Here is a 19,479-nt window from a genome sequence, read left to right on the forward strand (position 1 = left end):
ATAAACTAAATGAAGTGTACACACTTTTAATTAGTGATCTTTTTAAAAAAATTCGATCATTAATGAAGTGCCTCTAAAGATCACGATTCAGGAGCTTGAGTTTTAAATTAACTTTTCTGAGTTCCGGATCAGAAAAAAATTATGGGTTAAATGTCCAAAAGGTTTTGTTGATATTGTATATACAAAAGAAAGAAAATAATACTATTAGTGCTAAATGACCAAGGGGGAAAAAAACCTTTGAACGTTAAGAGTAAATGGGACATACATCTTTTTGAAGTTATCAATTCTGGTTTGTCCATATTATAATTTTTAAATATATATCGCTTTAGTTGGATTAGTTGTTTTGTCTGAGACAAGCACACCATTTAAATATAAATTATTGAACTTGGATAATAATTCAACATCATAAAACGATTAAACTATGATTTTTTTTTTGTTTTGTTTTAATGTGTTGTTCATATATATCAAAAGGAAGAAGCATAGCTTAAATTGACTAATTTGGTATTATAAGCTTAAATTTAGGTAAGTGTAAAGTCATAAAAAATTAGGTAGACAACGAATATATAATGTCAAACATTAATAAAATAAAATTATCTGTTTAGAAGAGAAATGAAAACAGTTATGAATTCCAACAGACAAATTATTTACAACTCCTACCTAGCTTACAACAACACATGTAACAACTACTAGACCATTTAACTTACTTTTGATAAAAGGGCAGAAAAAATGTATTAGTTGAATATGGATATATATGTTTAGTCGTGATTCGTGAAATGTCTTTTGTTAGTCCAAAATTATTGATTTGAAAGTTGAAACCACAGTATTGTATCACTGTTTTGGGTCTATATCACTATACTACGTTATCATGATTCACGACCATAATTTTGCTTGCAATAGCTTAAGTAAAGAATCAGAGTAGAATTTAGAAACTCAAAAATGTTTGTTTTACCTGATTTAAGATGAAACAAAGTTATTTATGCAAATAGAAGTCGATGATTTAAATCTCCTATACATGAAAAAACGTCGAATACAATTTTATTTGATAAAGAAAAAACAAAGTCATATTCATGTAGCTGAAAAAATCATTTTCTCTTTCCTAATTAAAAACATGGTCTTCAATTCATGTAAAAATGTAAAGCCATCACATATAATAATTACAAATAGAAGAATTTGATTTGTGTTTGTTCTTCTTTACCGACATACACAAATAGAGAAGCAATGGGCCTCACCCTCCATCAAATTGGGCCTTACCGTCCATCAAATTGGGCTAAGGTTTTTAAACAAACAATCGCAGAAAAAAAAAAAGTTGAGAACTTCCCGATCACCCTTCCTCCACCGGCGGAAGCTATCTTCTGTCACCGAAACCCGTCAAGGGTTTTGACACTTTATATCAGTCAATCGAAGCGTAAAGAAGGTACTTTTTTTCAAAAGATTTGTACTTTTTAGTCAAATTTGCGATTTTGCTAAAAACCCTTTTGTGTGTTGTTGTTTGTGTGTTTGCGGGAGACAGAAGAAGACAACAAGTGTCACACTAATCATGGAGACGGCTGAGTATGGCATCGTCTACGCCGTCCACATTATCTCAGTCCAGTTCGGAACCGTCGTATCGGTAAATTGACACACTTACTTTGATGAACCCTTCCAAAGATGATGAAATCTATGATTCCTGTGTTAAATGAGTTTTGGTGATTGGCTTTATTTGCAGAAAGTTTGTGAATGTCTTCTCCGCAAAGGACCTCTTTCTTCGCGAGACATCTCTCGTTTCCCCGAATCTGAAATCAATCATAACCAAGTCAAGGATATTTTGTACCTCTTGATTCAGCACAATTGCGTTCAAGCATTCTCTATTGAGCCGCCTGGTTAGTCCTGAGTTTTTAAGAGTTCCGAATAGGTTTTGTGATTAGTAAACTAAACATTGAGGTTTTCTTCTTGTTGTGAAACTCAGAAAGAGAGAGTAATCATGAAAGTTTTGTTGTATCTTTTCGATGTGTAGATGGTTCCGATAGCAAAGCTACTGTACAGTACCTTGTGCTGCTTAGCAACATTCTTCATCGTGGGAGGTATAACAAGTTTTCAAGGATTGTAAACGAAGAACTTGGGTCTCAGGTTTAATCCTGCTTCTTCTTCGCTCTGTTCAGTGTTTGACTTACTTGGTTGTGCTTCGAGACATGCTAACCTTATACGTTTGATCTACATGTACAGTGCGGTGCAGTTCTTGATGGTTTACTTTGTAACGGTAGGCTTACCTTAGGACAGCTGATAGAAAGAGACCAAGGTGAGTTCTAATATCTTACCTACCTCCTGTGTTGTATTGCCACAATACTCTCATTGTAGGCGTTGGCTTTGTGTTTCTCGTTTTGATTACAATATTGTGTCATAACAAATGAATTCTAATCTGTTATACATGTTTTCTTCATACATGATCAGATTCAGAAAAATCGATAGGTTCAAAAGTGATCAAAGATTCTCTTCAGAAATTGGTTGCTGCCCGTTTTGTTGAGCGCATTCCTTCTCCCGAACCTGTTCTTGCAAACAAAGAACATGAGCCGGCAAAGAAAAGAGGCCCTAAGGCTGCCAAGGTAATTGATAAAGTCTTTCTGTTGTAATATGTGTATGAAAACTAACAGCTTTATATTTTTCCGGATATATCAGTTTCTTGTTTATTAGATCTACCAATTGCAGCGATATGAATCTCTGTTTGACTGTTTTTTCTTTTTTGGTATTAATAACAAAATTTCTTTAACTGTGCAGATTCTTAAAGAACCGGAAACCTTAGAGGAACGTGTTCTTGAAGCAGCAACTCCAGTTGACACAATAAGGTTTCCACTTGTATTTGAACAAGATTCAAATTCATCAATAGCCGAGAATGATAACAACATCACTGAGGGGAAGGTATCAGCATTCTTACCATGCAGCTTTGGAGAATAGGGATACATTTCTCGATGATGTAGCACTAAATACCTTTTGTTTTGATGTTTCTCTCTGAACCGAATATTTCAGCGTAAGCAACGTGATGTGGACTTATCACCTACGAGCAATGAAGTGATTTGGCGTCCTAATTTTGATGAGTTCATCCGCCGCCTTAGACATAAGGTCAGTTACCCGTGTCTCTCATTTGAGGTTATTTTATTGGTATTCATTGGTATTCAAAATTTAATTTTCCTGATCTATCTGTAGGAGTCTTTTGACCACCTGTTTCTTTGTTTAAGGTGTGTGTGGAGATAGTGAAAGAACGCAGGGATGAAGGATGTGCCATTGTCTTGAGGGCAATGTTAGAAGTAGGAAGATCGCAGGAGAAGAAGGTGAAAACAGACAAGTCGGGTAATATCTGAGATGCTTACTCATTTTCGTTAGATATCTTTGAAATTTCGATTGTTGTTTTTGGTGCGATTGATTAATCAATTTACACTCTCCACCAAAGTCACCTATGAAAATTCTGTCGGGTTACTGAATTTGCTTTCCTCTTTAAACAGTTCCAATGTCGGTTGGTTCCATTTATGAAGAGGTTATAAAGACAGAAGCAGGTCGTACTATGTTACAAGAGAGAGTTGAAGCATGCCTTGATCAATTGTGTGCAACGTCTTCCTATATACCAGCATTTGTGATAGAAATGGATAGTTCATATATAGTTGGTATAGTAACTCCATCAACAATCTATTCAGCTGATTTTTGTATTCAAACTTACCTTTTATAATTTCTTCTGTTAATTGGTTTTTGCAGATTTTAAATCAATTATCAGCGTAGCACAGAAAGACGAGGTGTGTTTCATCTTTTTCTATATTTCCTGAAATATTTCTGAAATTGAAAATGAGATCTTTGAGATGGTTTCAGATGGAAGCAGTAGTTATGAGAAGATATGGGAAAGAAGCTTTCAGAATGTTTAGATACTTATCACAAGAAGGGCGTTTTGTTGAGACCGATAAGGTTAAAAAGACTGTTTCTTATAGTGAAATATTGAAACAATATTTTTTGGTGATAACCAGTTTCCTAACTTTACATCAAACTTTTTATTTTTTTAAGATTGCTGATGCCGCGCTGACTGAAAAGAAAGACACGCCTCAAATCCTTCTGAAGATGTGGAAAGATAGTTACTTACATATGCAGGTACTATCTTTTTTACCAAGTTGTAACCAAATCTTTTTAAATGAAATATTGTTTTAGATGTAGATTCATTATTTTCCTCGTTATGTTGTTTTAGAAATTCGTGGTTACGGGTGGTGGTTCTGGATATACGTCCTTCTTATTGTGGAAGGTAAACAAGTTGATTGTGACGAGGCAAATGTTGGATGAGATGTATCATGCTTCTTTAAACTTGAGTCTCAGGTTGACCCATGAAGGAGATTCCGAGAAAGAGGTTAGTCCACGCTTTGAAATTACTAAAAATGTGGATTTGATGGATTCCTAGATGTTCCTATTACTAAAAAAAAAAGAAACTGTTATTGCGTTTGTGGCAGTTGATGATGTTGTCATCGAAGATACTGAAAAACACATCGGAAGGAGCACTAAAGGAGAGAGTGAAAAAGGTTAACGCCAAGAGAATGTTGCTTTCTGCCAGTAGGTTTAAACTCGATGATGCAATAATGCTCTTTCATGACTTCTAAAGCTCCAATTTAAAAACCCATTTTTTCGTTGTCGTTTTCATTTTGCTATGGTCGACTTAGTTTTGTTTTTCCTACCTATACTACAGAAACAAGTGTCTTTTAGGTTTTTTTCGCTGCTGAAAACATGAATATATTGGAATGTTTCTCAAGCTATAATATATCAACTATGGAAATATGAAGTAACAAAAATGTTTACGTGGAAAGATCCCTTCTTCTGACCAGAGTATAGATTATGTAACATGTCGTCGTCGCCTTGACTAAAAAATGAACATCATCGCTAAATATTGTTCTAATCGGCACTAGAGTGATTTTAGAAACTAAGCAGAACAGTACATGTTGCAGAAGTGTTGCACAAGTAAAACAATCGTACTCGAGACAAATTTTCAAATAGCTAAAAATACTTTGTCTACAGTAAAAAGGTGGGTACGACTAGATGGCAAAATGTGTGATATGATCTTTTTCATAAAACCAGAGAAGCAAAGTATCAGCAAAATCAAAGATTCAAGGATACAATACTTGAAGAAACAAAAAACAGAGTTTGATACACCAAAATTCAGATCCAAAAGATGATAACAAAGATTCTAAATAAGAAGAAGGATCCTCACTTCTTCTCTTCTTTCTCAGCCTCTTGAGCCCTCTTGAGCCTAGCACCAGCATGTCTCTTGTTTGTCCTCTCGAGACGCAGCTTGTCGTATGCTTTAAAGGACTTCATGTCTGAGGTCAGCTTAACGAGCTCCATAGTGGGCTTCTCACGTACAATAGGCATGTAGTCTCCTTGGACTTGGGTAGCATTGGCCAACTCTTCTGGTGTAGAATCACCAGCCTGACACAACACAAACAAAAATAGAACAAGAGATCAGTACCAAATCAAACCAAAATGATGAAGACCAATAAAACATAAACTTGTTGCTTCGAAATAGTACCTTAACCTTCCGGGCACGGCGCGGGAAGATGACCAACTTGGCCTTGTAGGTTTTCAGCCTCTGGACATTGGTTTGAAGACCCTCCAAAGAACGGTTTTTGCGACGATGGTCAACAGAGATACCGATTGTAGGAGCCAACTTCTTGGGGATACCAGCAGCCTATATTAATAAAAAGCAATCAGAAATCAACAATCCCAAAAATATTCAGCAAGAAATGAAACATGACAGCTCCAAAAACAAAGAAATATCCAGCCTAATTTAATCATCATCAATCAGAAATCAAGGGTACCAACCAGCCTAATGTAATCAACAAATGAAAATTGATAGCTACAAGAATAAATGACAGACAAAGAGAGATAGATGTTACAAACCTTGAGCTCTTCAAGAGTGAATCCTTTACCGGTTCTGACCTTCATGTTGTACTTAAGAGTCTGACCATGCACAACAGGGCGGAGAGGTCCAGATGTTGGACGAGGGAAGATCTTCACAGCCTTCTTTTGCCTCGCTGAGTAGACATGACACAAACACACACAATTAGATTCTGGAAAACCATAGGAGTAAGCTTAAACAGAAACATGACACAAGCAATGCGGGAGAGATAACTAACCAACTCTTCTTCTGGTCTTCCTGGCAGGCTGGTTGAACCATGTCTTCACATAGTTCTGCCAGTGCTTTTTAAAGTGTCCATTGGGGATAACATTGTTGTGCTTCATTTCGTCACCTCAAGCTGCAAAAAAAAACCCAACAACAATCAGCTCCATTAGTGAATCATACATTCAAAAACCATTGATGTATCTCTAAAGATATCAAAATGATGAAACTTTCACACCGCAAACCGTAAGATCCATCTCAATGCTTTAGCTAACATAAAACAAACAAAACTGATACAAAAAGCTTGTAATACTTCGAAGTATCTAGAGATAACTCTTCTTAAAACCATTCTAAAGATGACGACTTATAAGCAAAGAATCTCAAAACTCTCAAGAGATTTCCAACGGTATGAAAACTACATTTTACAGTTCATCAATAAAAACTCTAATCTTACGCATTCCAAGAGCGATACTTTGATAAATCTCTAAAGCAGAACAAACAACAGACTCTAAAGACGCTTATATCATCAGGTCAGTAAATCTCGAAATGAAGAAAGCAACGAACTTAGAAAATACCAGGAGCAGAGACAAGAGAGAAGAAACAATCTAGTAAACCCTAATACATAAAGAAAGCTGCGAGGGAGAGATTCACAGAAACGAGAAGTAGAAGAGAGGAGAGGAACGAGAAAACTCACACAGAGAGAGAGAGAAGCTTCTTCTTGCGCGGCTGGACGGACTGGTGAGGAGGTATCTCTCTGCAACTCTAGGGTTACGAGGTTTTTATAGTATCAAAGCCCTAAAAAATGTTGTTAGCTATTTGTCTAATTGGGCCTGGGCCTGGGCCGGAAACAAACAAATTTGAGCTTGTGAATGTTTTTGGATATTTTTAAAAAAACTCAAAAAAGGGAAAAACGAAAAGACTCAAGTTAGTTTGCTTCCGTCATCTTCTTCCTTTCTTCTTCAGAGTCTATGCATTTGGATCCTTTTGTCTGTCTGTCTAATTAAAAAAAAAACCACAAGTGAATATATAAGTTTGAAGCTGAATCTTTTCAATATTAATCAAATGTAAGCATCAGAACGGATTTAGTGTGGTAGGCGTTTGGAGCGTTCGTAATCTGAAGGATTTTGTTCCAAATTGCTGTCTTTGTTTAACGATAATGGAACAACAACAGCGGTATGTCTCGTTTATGGTTTTTTTTTCTTTTTCTTTTCTTGCTCGGAATCTATTTATATGGCTTTCTTAGTTGTAAGCCCCGACCTTAATCTCTGTGGTGAACCCTAAAGATCTTAACTTTTTGTTATTTTGTTTTTTGAATACAGCAAAATCGGTGGTTTAGGTTTAAGTAATCGAGGTGTTGCGAACAAGGACAGGATCAGTGAGTTGCCTGAAGCTTTGCTTGTGGATATATTGTCTTCACTTCCAACAAAAACTGCCATAGCCACTGAGTGTTTTGTCTAAAAATTGGAGATCTCTTTGGAAGTTGTTGCCAAAACTCAAGTTCTATTCTGGCTATCACCGTACATTTTCAGAGGATGTTTGCAGATCTTTGATTTCACATAAAGCACCAGTTCTAGACAGTCTGCATTTGATAGTTGAAGAAAAGAATTGTGATGCTTCGGATGTTGGGATATGGATTGGAATTGCTTTTGCACGCCATGTGCGAGAATTGGTACTCAGTTTTGAATTTCAGAAGGAAGGCTCAGTAAGATTTCCGAGTGTTTTGTGTACATATAATGATACACTCGAGATCTTGAAACTCGAGTATTTCAATTGTTTAGACTTTCCTTCTCGTGTTTTTTTAAAAATTCTAAGAGAGCTACACCTTTCCTATGTATTCTTCCAAAACGAAGAATCTGTTTCCAACCTTTTATGTGGCTGCCCTTGTCTTGAAGATTTGGTCGTGAATATATCTGGCAATGTAGAGAACTTCACTATTGCCGTGCCATCGTTGCAGAGACTAACCATTGATGATGAATACAGTGGAGAAGGTGATGGTGGCTATGTGATAAATGCTCCTTCTTTGAAATACTTGAACATCAGTAGGTTCAGTGGGCTTGAGTATTTTTTAATTGAGGATGCGCCAGAGCTTGTGGAAGCAAAAGTCAGTCACGTTTCTGATATAACCAATGAGAACATCCTGGAATCTCTAACTGCAGCCAGACGTCTTTCCTTTAACTTATCACCCTTAGAGGTAACTTTTAGATTTTTAAGTTTTTTTCATTTCATAGGGTTCTTTTATGTGCCATAGGGCTACTAACATTGTTTTGTCTCCTGTACAAGATTAAGTATCCCACTGGTAAAATCTTCTATCGGCTTCTATCTTTGGAGCTGCATACAAACAAAGAAGAGTGGTGGAATCTTCTTTCGCTCATGCTCGATAGTTCTCCTAAATTACAAATCCTCAAGCTCATTGACGTAAGCCATTTCACTCTTTAGGATAGTCCGAGCTCTACTTTCATGTATTTTGATGATCTCTAAATATTACATTGATTGATTGCTTTTGCCGCAGCCATATTACTATCGTAACAAAGGTAGTCCGAGCGGCTGGGAGTGGAAGCAACCAAAGTGTGTACCTGAATGTTTGTGGTTCCATCTTGAGACTTTCGTGTGGACAAAGTACGATTGGCAACGAGAAGATGAGAAAGAAGTGGCTACATACATCCTTAAGAACGCAAGACGCCTGAAGAAAGCAACTAACTCTCTCCACAAAACCCATCGAGTCTAAAGAGCTCGAGAAGTTGGAAAAGAGACGTGAGATGCTCAACCAGTTGGCTACTGAGGCCAGGGCTTCAGATTCATGTCACCTCGTGTGTGAAGCTGATACCTACTCTTCTAGTTAATTATTATGATATTTTCCTTTTCCTGTTCAATTAGGATTTCTATTTTGTAGATTTATAAAAAAAAAATGTTTAGAAGGGATGATGATGAATGGAACTGCCAATTTCAATTTTATCTATGTAGTTAACTTTTTTACAAATTTAGTCAATGATTTTCTCAGAGTTCACGAAGCAGTTCAGAAACACACAAAGAAGGGATGAAAGTGCCCAAACTACCAAAAATATATATCTCTCCAATTATTGGTTTTCTCAAATGTTTTGAAGCATAATAAGTACTTCACAGGGTAAATTGGCTGAAGTGACATGAGTTGGGGTTCTTAATAAAATCTAGCACCCATATTTAGTCAATTTGGTATATATATATAGCAATCGCCAATCCAAAAGATGCATTAGAATTGCCAAAAAAATAACTTTTGCATTTTCAAAGCAACAGATGAATATAGCCTACATCTCTGTTTTGTGTTAGCATTCAAAAATTATATATGTTCACCATTCACTAAGGATTTGTGTTAGTTGAAATCATCGTATGAGAAAAAGGAAAAAAACCATCATAAGCAAAATATATATTAGTTTATCCATTTTTTCTCTTTTGACTACTTTCAATTTAATTCTTTTATTTTGGAGTTCTACAATTTTATAACATCTCTATATTCTTATTTTAGCAGTATTGACAGCAAAATAACCAGTTGGCATGTGGGATATTACAAGATGTGCCATTGGGCAAATTAAAATTTACACAACAAACAAAATCTTCGACCGAAGGTAATATAGGCAGTAATTTTGACACCATACTACAAAAGCACGCAGACCTGAAAAAACGACCCATTGGAGCATTTGACCCGATTTTTAGAAGGCACGCAGATCCAATTATAGTGACCCGTCGTCGGTCAATATATGTACTTGGCTCTATATTTTTGGGAGCATTTACCTGTTTCGTTCAGCAATAATATTTTTGTTGTACTTTCTTAGTTTGGTGTTCAAATAATCAAATTCACGATTGTGTAAAAAAAAAACTGTATTTTTCTATAAACAACCAGAAAATAATTCATTTTACAAAACCCATTTTCCTATAATTCTGTTTACTTATATCATAGTCGATTATATTAACACTAGATTAGGACCCGTCCGATGTGCGAGTTTAGAGTTTTTAAAATAAAATAAAATTTAACAAAAAATATAAAGTAAATATTTCTAGTAAGTAAAAACTATCTATAAAAGTAAATAGATACACCGATGTGTCCAATGTAAATATCTTGTTTAAAAGGTGCGACTCTCCAGTTGAGACTATTAATCACATTTTTCTTTGAATGGCCTCACTCGTGGGAAGTTTATGATTTATCTCTAACTCCGGTCTCATAAGAGGGTTTTCCATATGAGTCGGTGTACTCAAATTTGGATTTTGTTTTCTGGAGAGATGTCTCTCAACAGGGTGATCCTGATCAAATTCTTCAATTACCATGATTTTTATGGACAATCTGCAAGGCCATAAAAAAAAAATTAAGGTTTAGAGATCGAGACGAATGATATAACTGCTCAGGCTTTGGGCGATAAATTAGCCTGGGAAAAAACGCTATCTTTTATGGCGGTCATATCGGCTCCATCTCCGTCTTCTAATGTCCATGTTTCTTCACCTTGTTGTCAAATTGATGGTTCTTGGAAAGCAACTAATGAGCACTCATGATTGGGCTGGTGGTGTTGCGTTGGTGAGGAGCGAACCTTGTTGTTGGGGACCAAGTGTCTAAGACGGAGCCCCTCCCCCTGCATTCAGAGTTAGAAACATTGTTGTGGGCCATGGAGCGGATATGTGTTGAGTTACTCACTATGGTGTATTCCCCTGAATATTGGCCATCCTTCTTCAACTTGCTCGATAAGTTTAATTCACTGGAGTTTTTTTCACTATTCTCCATCTCTTAGATCCCGCATGCGACAAATTTGAAAGCAGATTGTCTTGTCCGTGCTTCGCATTCTATTATCTCTGAAGTTTCTTTTGTAAACCCCTTTCCTCTGGTTTGGGAAACTAACTGAGGAAATTCCTTTTAATTTATTGTTTGGTTGAAAAAAAAATAGATACACTTTTAGTTAAAGAAAATAGTTGTAGATGAGTTCAATAATATTAAAATTTAAGTTAATTTAACAAAGAATATATATTTAATTATTTTCATAAGTAAAAACAATGTATAAAAGTAAAGAGATAAGCTTTTAGTTATAGAAAATAGTTGTTTTTTTTTTGCTATAATACACTAATGTATATCTATTTACAAATCTACTGTCTATATTACCACTAGAAGTTTATTTGCACACACAAATATATTTTACTGTTAAAATATACTCTTTAGTCTTAACTACTACCAACAAATTGTCTTTATGAACACATTAAATAACATGTTATATGTCTCTTCACTTTAACATTTTTATAGTTATAAAAGCGCATACGTTAATCTTACATACTCCTATCATATATATTGCAATAACAGTCTTTTGAATAAATTATTTGATTGGTGAAAAAAATATGAGACGATCTTTTTTTTTTTTCCTTCAAGAATCTTTTTTTTCTTGTAATATAGCAACTAAAAATTAAAGTAAGTAAAAAATATTCTAATTTTGAATTTTATGGTATATATATATATATATATATTTATCTTTTTTTTTTTTTGACAGCAAAGTACAAGAATCAGCTTAAACGAGCCAATTAGTAGGAAAACCGTTCACATAGGTAATTTGATGCGACTCTATTCTAGCTCGTCGTGCCAGCTTGTCCGCATATATATATATATATATTTATCTTATAATTAGATTTTAAATAAAATTATGTTTTATTTTATCTAAATAATTTTATATAAAACCTTTATAGATTAGTTTTAGAATTTTTACATTTTTATTTTTAAAATTTTTAATAATGAATTGACATGTGTCAACATCTGAATAATATAATTGACACATGTCATGATCTTGTTAATGAGTAATTTTGTCATCAAGGTTTATTAGGTTTTATTTTATCTATTTACTTTTATATAAAACCTTTATATAAAATCTTTTTAGATTAGGTTTAGAATTTTTACATTTTTATTTTTTAAAATTTTAATAATGAATTGACATTTGTCGACATCTGAATAATATAATTGACACATGTCACGATCTTGTTAATGAGTAATTTTGTCATGAAGATTTATAATAAGATGCTATTGTGGTATAGGGGTCCTAAATACTCCATCTGTTCCAAATTATAAGAGTTTTTTTTGACTAAAATCACAAAGATTAAGAAACAATAAATGTTTTACCATTTAACAAAATCCAACTAATAGAAAAAATACTACAAAATTTAAATAGTTAAATTATTAAATTAATATTAAAATGTACCTAGAAACTTGAAAAGTTTAATAAAATGGAACAAATAAAAAAAAAGCTAAAAGATTATACATTGTAATTGGAACAGATAGAGTATTATTTATATACACAATATTTTGCTCCTATAAATTCTAAAATTGGTAAATATTATTCAAAAGTTGATAAATATTACCCCTACATATTTTTAAAATTAAATTAATTTCACTATGTATTGTAATATAATAATATAACTATATTATAAGTTGTAATATATATATATATATATTTATTTATTTAAAATCATATTTTCAGAAATATAAATAATGTTACTTTTCTAATAATTTTATAAAGCTTTAATAGTGAAAGAATCGAAGATCATTTGAAACTGGCTCAATGGCTCAATGTTTATTCTTTTGCTAAAAACAATAACTATATTTGCCCAAAAGAACATATGATCACCAATTGAAATGACATGAATATATAAATTAATTTGGATAACTACGTAGTTAAACATTATATATAAATATGTAGTTATATTGTTTTAAACATTATATATAAATATGTAGTTATAGTGTTTTTACAGAAATCTTAAAATTAAGAAAATCCAGTCTAATAAAAATGAAAACAAGTAATAATATTATACCAATATCTGAGATATATAGGGATCTAACGACTAATTAAAATTTATTAAATCCATTGATATCATACCGTAACTAAGACCAATTATATAAGGGATTTAATGACCAATTATAGTCTTCCCCTTTAGGAAACAATTTTGTAATTTTATTTCTCCATCAATTACGTACACATATATTACTTTAAAAAACTAAAAATATGCAAATTTATAGAATTCTCCCTAATAAAATAACTTTTGATATCTCCTATATAAATTTTTATATCCCATTTTATTAATTGCTCTTCTCTTACTATATTATTTACATTAAATTACCATTAGTATAACTAAAGAATATTTCATTCAATAATTGAAGGAAATCTATACTACTAATTGGGGAATACACTTATGGGTTAAAAAGAAAATCATATCAAATATCCATGTTGCCAAACTGACTCAATTTACATATTAGGAAAAAAAAAGATTAAACAACATATTTCTTATATTTTAGGAAATCGTTCAATTTAGTTCCATAATAATTAGGTTATGAGAATTTTGTTTGGGTATATATTCATGTATGACAAAATACGGGACAAGAATTTTGGGAACAAGAATTCAAGCAGAACATATGCGGACATTCTATTTACTCATGTGAATTACGAGAAATAGGGTTTTTTGGGTCAAAAAAATATTAAACGTTACAATTAAACATATTAGACGGGTTTGATCGCTTGACAATTATATTTTTAAAAACATTATGCAAAAATAAATCTGGACGTACGGAACCTAGTTATTTTTAATAGGATAACCTAATGTAAATAATACTTTAGAGATAAATGTAATTCCTAAATATATTTTCGGTTCTCTATCTCCTAGGGTTTTGTAACTAGGTCATCCTTTTACTAATGAAACACAACTACACAAGTGAATCTCATCACCTTTATCATATCTAAGTATTAGCCGGATTCGTGTATTAGGGACCGTTTGCATAAGAGTTTGGAGCGTTCGTAATCTGAAACAATTGTTTTCTCCCTTTAACTAAATAATGGAACAACTACAACGGTATGTCTCTATGTTTCGTTTATGTTTTTTTGTTTCTCGGAATAATCCGTTTCTTTGAGGTTTCTTAATTGTGTAACTTCCAACTTTAATTTCTGTGAANTTTTTTTTTTTTTTTTTTTTTTTTTTTTTTTTTTATACAGCAAAACTGGTGGTGACGGTTTGAGTAATCGAGATGTTGTAAATGAGGACAGGATCAGTGAGTTGCCTGAAGCTTTGCTGGTGGATAAATTGTCTTCACTTCGAACAAAAACCCCCATAGCCACTAGTGTTTTGTCTAAAAGTTGGAAATCTGTTTGGAAGTTGTTGCCAAATCTCAAGTTTGATTCTGACTATCACCATACATTTTCAGAGGATGTTTCCAGAACTCTGATTCTACATAAAGCTCCGGTTCTAGAGAGTTTGCATTTAATGGTTGGATGTGAATGTGATGCTTTGCAGATGGGTTTATTGGTAGGAATCGCATTTGCTCGCCATGTGCGTAAATTGGTACTGGAGTTGTCCTTTCCATGGAGAGGCTCAGTAAAATTCCCGGGTGCTTTGTGTAGATGTAACAATACACTCGAGATATTGGAACTCAAGGGTTCAATTCTTTTAGACCTTTCTTCTCCGGTTTGTTTCAAGTCCCTGAGAAAGATGTACCTTTCCCATGTAAGCTTCAAAGACAAAGAATCTATTTCCAACCTTTTCTGTGGATGCCCTTGTCTTGAAGATTTGGCCGTGTGTAGATTTAGCAAAGCCGATGTGGGGGTTTTCACTATTGCCGTGCCATCATTACAGAGACTAAGCTTAGTAGATGAATACTATCCAAAAGCTGTTAAGGGCTATGTGATAAATGCTCCTTCTTTGAATTACTTGTACATCAATGAATTCGATGGGGTTGAACTTTGTCTGATTCAGAAAGCGCCAGAGCTGGTGGAGGCAAAAATCTATAGCGTGTATCATATAAAGAATGAGAACATATTGGAAACTCTAACTCCAGCCAAACGTCTTTCCTTAGACTTATCACCATTACATGTAATTTTTTTTAGATTTTAGATTCTTTTCTCGTGGTTTCATCAACAGTTGGGCTAACATTGTTTTGTGTACTACTTATGTTGCTTGATGCACAGATTAAGCATCCTACTGGTAAAATCTTCTATCAGCTTCTATCTTTGGAGCTGCATACAAAAGAAGACGAGTGGTGGCATCTTCTTTCACTCATGCTCGATAGCTCTCCTAAATTGCAAATCCTCAAACTCATTGACGTAAGCCATTTCACTCTTTAGGATAGTTCTAAATTGCAAATTCTAAATTGCTATACTTTCATGTATTTTGATGATCTCTGAATATTTTATTGATTGCTTTGGCCGCAGCCATATCTCTATTCTAACAAATATAGTCGGATCGGCTGGAAATGGAATCGACCAAAGTGTGTACCAGAATGTTTGTTGTTCCATCTTGAGACATTCGAGTGGAAAGGATACGAATGGCAACGAGAAGATGAGAAAGAAGTGGCTACATACATCCTCAAGAACGCAAGACGCCTGAAGAAAGCAACTCTGTCCACAAAATTCATCAATTCTAAAAAGCTCAAGAAGTTGAAAAAGAGACGTGAGATGCTTAACCAGTTGGCTACTGAGGTCAGGGCTTCAGATTCATGTCACCTCGTTCTCGAATCTGAAACTTTCTAAAGAGGATATTTTCCTCCACAATTAGGATTTCTATTTTGTTGATTTAGGAAACTGCTTTAAGAGATATGAATGGAAAAGCCAATCCCAATATGTTCTGTAGGTAACTTTTACAAACTTAAGTGCCTGATCGAATTTTTCCTAGTTATGTATTTAGTTGCAGCAGAAACATGTTTTTAGAGAAGACGTCCCTTTGGGAAAACAAGAAAGGATTTGATCCACCAATGAGCTAATTTACCAATTCAGACGGCATGGAAAAGAGTCGTGTGATGCTCAACGAGTTGGCTATTGTGGTCAGGGCTTCAAATTTATAGTTTGTATTTATTAATTCACATTTCTAATGGTTTATGGTGTAAACGCTTAAACCATACCTCAATCATATACAAATATGTGTCAACGATATTATAGTTATAGACTCACTAGTTGACTATTTAGTTTAATTCTTTAATTTTGGAGTTCGATCTTATAAACTCACACAATCACAATATAAACTAGAGCTGGGATGATAAATCAAACCAATGTAACAGAACCAATATTTTGGTTGTTTGGTTCCTTTAACCGATCGGTAATATGTGAAATTTAGTTCGATTAACCAAAAACATCAGTTAGTTAGGTTTAGTTTTAAATAATCGGATTATACTAGTTTTACAAAAAAATTAGATCAGTTTTTTTTTTATAACCGAACTGATCAAGGAACCGAACTAATCAAACTAACTACATAACCGAAATTATCCCAAAATAACCGAAGGAACCAGAGTTTTGAGAAAAAAAACCAAAAGTTTGGTTAATTTCGGTTTTGAAATATCGAAACCAAATTAACCGAGGAACCAAATTTACCGAACAGAAATTTATTCCGGTACCGAACCGAACGGGGGAAGTGTCATGGCTACTATAAACAGTTTAGCTATTCATGTAAGTGTGCCTGGGCCGGAGCAAAGGAATATCAAAGTAGTTTTTAATTTGTTTTGGGCTTGTAAATGTATTAGATTTGGTTTGATATTCAAAACTCAATTAGGGTAAAAAATCGATTCCAGTCTTAAAATTGTTGATTCCCTCGTCTTCTCTATCTTTCTCTTGAGAGTCTGTTCGATGCATTTGATTGCTGTTGTTTAAATTTATTCTATTAGGGTTTTGTGTTTCATTGAACTTTTTACGGTTGGTATTCTCAATGCATTTGATTACTCATCACCGTTATCATATCTAAAGCATTAGCCGGATTCGTGTATTACATTTGCGTTTGGAGCGTTCGTAGTCTGAAGCAAATTGTTTGACGATAATGGAACAACAACAAGGGTATACGTCTTTCTCTCTCTCTCTCCGACCTTAATTTCTCTGTGAGGCTGTGAGCCCTAATACGAATATCGATTTTTGTTATTAATTTTTTATTTTCTTTGACAGCAAAATCGATCGCTTTGTAGTGAACGAGGACATGATCAGTGAGTTGCCTGAAGATTTGCTTCTGCGGATATTGTCTTCACTTCCGACAAAAATTGCTATAACCACTAGTGTTCTGTCTAAACGGTGGAGGTCTCTTTGGAAGGTGTTTCCAAATCTCAAATTTAAATCTGGCTATCACCATACATTTTCAGATAATATTTGCAGTTCTTTAGTTCTACATAAAGCTCCGGTTCTAGAGAGTTTGCATCTGGAGGTTGCAGATGAGAGTGATGCTTCGGATGTTGAGATATGGATTGGAATTGCTTTTGCACGCCATGTGCGTAAATTGGTACTCAGTTTTCCATTTCAATACAAAATTTCAGTAAGATTTCCGAGTGCTTTGTGTAGTTTCAATAATACACTAGAGAGCTTGACACTCAAGTTTACAATTCTTCTAGACTTTCCTTCTCGGGTCTGTTTCAAGTCCCTTAGAGAGTTGCATCTTTACTATACACTATTCAAAGAGGAAGAATCTGTTTCAAACCTTTTATCCGGCTGTCCTAGTCTTGAAGATTTGGTGTTGCATCGGCTAAGAAATTACGACCATATGGAAACTTTAACTATTGCGGTGCCATCGTTACAGAGACTAAACATTGAAGATGATCTCTATGGACGTATTAAAGGCTATGTGATAAATGCTCCTTCTTTGAAATACTTGAACATCTATGGATTCGATGGGGTTGAATTTTGTCTGATTCAGAATGCGCCAGAGCTGGTGGAGGCAAAAATTCACCAACGGTTTTAATAATACCAATGAGAACATGCTGGAACCTCTAACTTCAGCCAAACGTCTTTCCTTAGACTTTTCACCCTCAAAGGTAATATTTTGATTTAAGTTTTTCTCTCTGCAACTTGGCTAACATTGTTTTGTGTACTACCAATGTTGCCTGATGATACACAGATTAAGTATCCTAATGGTAAAATCTTCTATCAGCTTCTATCTTTGGAGCTGCATACAAACAAAGAAGAGTGGTGTAATCTTCTTTCGCTCATGCTCGATGGTTCTCCTATATTACAAATCCTCAAGCTCATGGACGTAAGCCATTTCATAATTAGTCAGCTACTTTCTTGTTTTTTTCCAGTGCTCTTTTTGAGGTATATTGATGATCTTAAATATTACATTGATATCTCAGTCAAGGTGGTATATTTTTAAGAGAATTTTAAGAGTTATACCACATTCATAACTCACCCTTTTGTAATGTACCACGTTCGAAAATCCTTTTGCAAGACTACCACACATGTAATTCAAAATTACCGTTATAGCCCTCCATCTTTTTTACATTGCAGAACAACAAGAAAGTGAATACTTGTTTTTTTTTAATAAATAAGACCTCTGTCGGGTCTTTTCAGTTTCTCTCACATTGCAGGTCAGTCCAATTTGAATATTAATATGAGATAATTGTACAATTCTCTTTTCAGTATCTCTCTTCTCTTCCGTTAGAATTACAACCTTTCTTCTCTCACTCTCCGAATATTTTCTCATGCAAATCTGAGAAGATGTCCATTATTATAGACAAAATGTCCATTATTTATTTATGAACATGTTTTTCCCACCAAAATCTATAGACCAGTTTTTGAGTAATGGACAAATTTACACTACATGTATATAGACAATTCTAACAAAAAAAAAACTTGTCCACTAATAGAGATGCATAACAATAAATTTTTTGGCAGACAACATTGAATTTTTCAGTGGGTAACATTGAAATATTCACTGAACAACTTTCATACTCTTACATATTAGATAAGTCATATGAGCTCTCCCAAGTTATATTGACGGACAAAAGTTTGAAACAAACAAATATTACTAAATTCTGGTAGACAATAATTCTTGTCCACAAAGTTTGTCTTTTTGCACTTCTGTTCTTTTTTTTACTTATACACGTGCTTTTTTTATGGCCATTATATGCAGGTCAATTTCGTCTTTTTATCTATCCCTTATGGTAGATCAGAAAAAGATTTTCCAAATGTAGCAGAACTCAAAAGTTTGAAAAAAATGTGGTAGATTTAACAAAATTCCCTATTTTTAAAGATAATCTGATGGACCAGAAATGGAATCAACCGAAATGTGTACCAAAATGTTTGTTGTTCCATCTTGAGACATTCGAGTGGACAGGATATGGATGGCAACTAGATGATGAGAAAGAAGTAGTTACTTACATTCTAAAGAACGCAGAACGCTTGAAGAAAGCAACTCTCTCCACAAAATACATCAAACCTAACGAGCTCGAGATGTTGGAAAAGAGAAGTGAGATGCTCAATGAGTTGGCTAATGTGATTAGGGCTTCAAAGTCATGTCACATCGTGTGTGATAGCTGACAGATGAAAGTGCCAAAAATACTAGAAATATATCTCCAATTATTGGTTTTCTCAAATGTCTTGAAGAATAAGTGACGTGAGTTGGGGTTCTTCATAAGTATCTAC

At 34.0% G+C, this 19,479-nt stretch overlaps 3 protein-coding genes and 2 pseudogenes across 3 annotated transcripts; 4 read left to right on the top strand and 1 right to left on the bottom strand.

Moving 5' to 3' along the window:
- LOC104780723 lies at nucleotides 1,305–4,765 on the top strand. The gene is made up of 15 exons (XM_010505245.2): nucleotides 1,305–1,414; nucleotides 1,511–1,609; nucleotides 1,706–1,859; nucleotides 1,994–2,106; nucleotides 2,203–2,275; nucleotides 2,428–2,579; nucleotides 2,752–2,892; nucleotides 3,001–3,093; nucleotides 3,210–3,321; nucleotides 3,474–3,632; nucleotides 3,721–3,758; nucleotides 3,832–3,924; nucleotides 4,021–4,104; nucleotides 4,199–4,354; nucleotides 4,455–4,765. The coding sequence occupies exons 2-15, from the start codon at nucleotides 1,538–1,540 to the stop codon at nucleotides 4,599–4,601; spliced, it is 1,587 nt and encodes a 528-aa protein (XP_010503547.1). The 5' UTR covers nucleotides 1,305–1,414; nucleotides 1,511–1,537; the 3' UTR covers nucleotides 4,602–4,765.
- Nucleotides 5,036–6,882, bottom strand: LOC104780724 (60S ribosomal protein L13-1). The gene is made up of 5 exons (XM_010505246.1): nucleotides 6,810–6,882; nucleotides 6,132–6,251; nucleotides 5,896–6,029; nucleotides 5,525–5,683; nucleotides 5,036–5,424 (listed from the first exon to the last, which is right to left on the bottom strand). Exons 2-5 carry the CDS (start codon nucleotides 6,235–6,237, stop codon nucleotides 5,203–5,205), a joined length of 621 nt encoding a protein of 206 aa, XP_010503548.1. The 5' UTR covers nucleotides 6,238–6,251; nucleotides 6,810–6,882; the 3' UTR covers nucleotides 5,036–5,202.
- LOC104783920 lies at nucleotides 7,058–9,067 on the top strand (annotated as a pseudogene).
- LOC104783921 (FBD-associated F-box protein At3g49020-like) lies at nucleotides 13,935–15,621 on the top strand. Its single transcript, XM_010509021.1, has 4 exons — nucleotides 13,935–13,951; nucleotides 14,092–14,965; nucleotides 15,061–15,195; nucleotides 15,304–15,621. The coding sequence occupies exons 1-4, from the start codon at nucleotides 13,935–13,937 to the stop codon at nucleotides 15,619–15,621; spliced, it is 1,344 nt and encodes a 447-aa protein (XP_010507323.1).
- On the top strand, nucleotides 16,895–19,374 carry LOC104783922 (annotated as a pseudogene).

The sequence above is a fragment of the Camelina sativa genome, chromosome 4 (assembly GCF_000633955.1).
Source record: "Camelina sativa cultivar DH55 chromosome 4, Cs, whole genome shotgun sequence".
Lineage (NCBI taxonomy): Eukaryota > Viridiplantae > Streptophyta > Magnoliopsida > Brassicales > Brassicaceae > Camelina > Camelina sativa.

What these genes read in the sequence shown, in the direction of transcription:
- LOC104780723 (XM_010505245.2), top strand. Translation starts at nt 1,538, where the DNA reads ATGGAGACGGCTGAGTATGGCATCGTCTACGCCGTCCACATTATCTCA. An exon ending in ACGAAGAACTTGGGTCTCAG is followed by an intron (nt 2,107 to 2,202) that starts GTTTAATCCTGC and finishes CTACATGTACAG; the next exon opens with TGCGGTGCAGTTCTTGATGG. An exon ending in AAGGAGATTCCGAGAAAGAG is followed by an intron (nt 4,355 to 4,454) that starts GTTAGTCCACGC and finishes CGTTTGTGGCAG; the next exon opens with TTGATGATGTTGTCATCGAA.
- LOC104780724 (XM_010505246.1), bottom strand. Translation starts at nt 6,237, where the DNA reads ATGAAGCACAACAATGTTATCCCCAATGGACACTTTAAAAAGCACTGG. An exon ending in GAAGACCAGAAGAAGAGTTG is followed by an intron (nt 6,030 to 6,131) that starts GTTAGTTATCTC and finishes ATGTCTACTCAG; the next exon opens with CGAGGCAAAAGAAGGCTGTG. An exon ending in GCCGTGCCCGGAAGGTTAAG is followed by an intron (nt 5,425 to 5,524) that starts GTACTATTTCGA and finishes GTGTTGTGTCAG; the next exon opens with GCTGGTGATTCTACACCAGA.
- LOC104783921 (XM_010509021.1), top strand. An exon ending in TAGACTTATCACCATTACAT is followed by an intron (nt 14,966 to 15,060) that starts GTAATTTTTTTT and finishes CTTGATGCACAG; the next exon opens with ATTAAGCATCCTACTGGTAA. An exon ending in AAATCCTCAAACTCATTGAC is followed by an intron (nt 15,196 to 15,303) that starts GTAAGCCATTTC and finishes CTTTGGCCGCAG; the next exon opens with CCATATCTCTATTCTAACAA.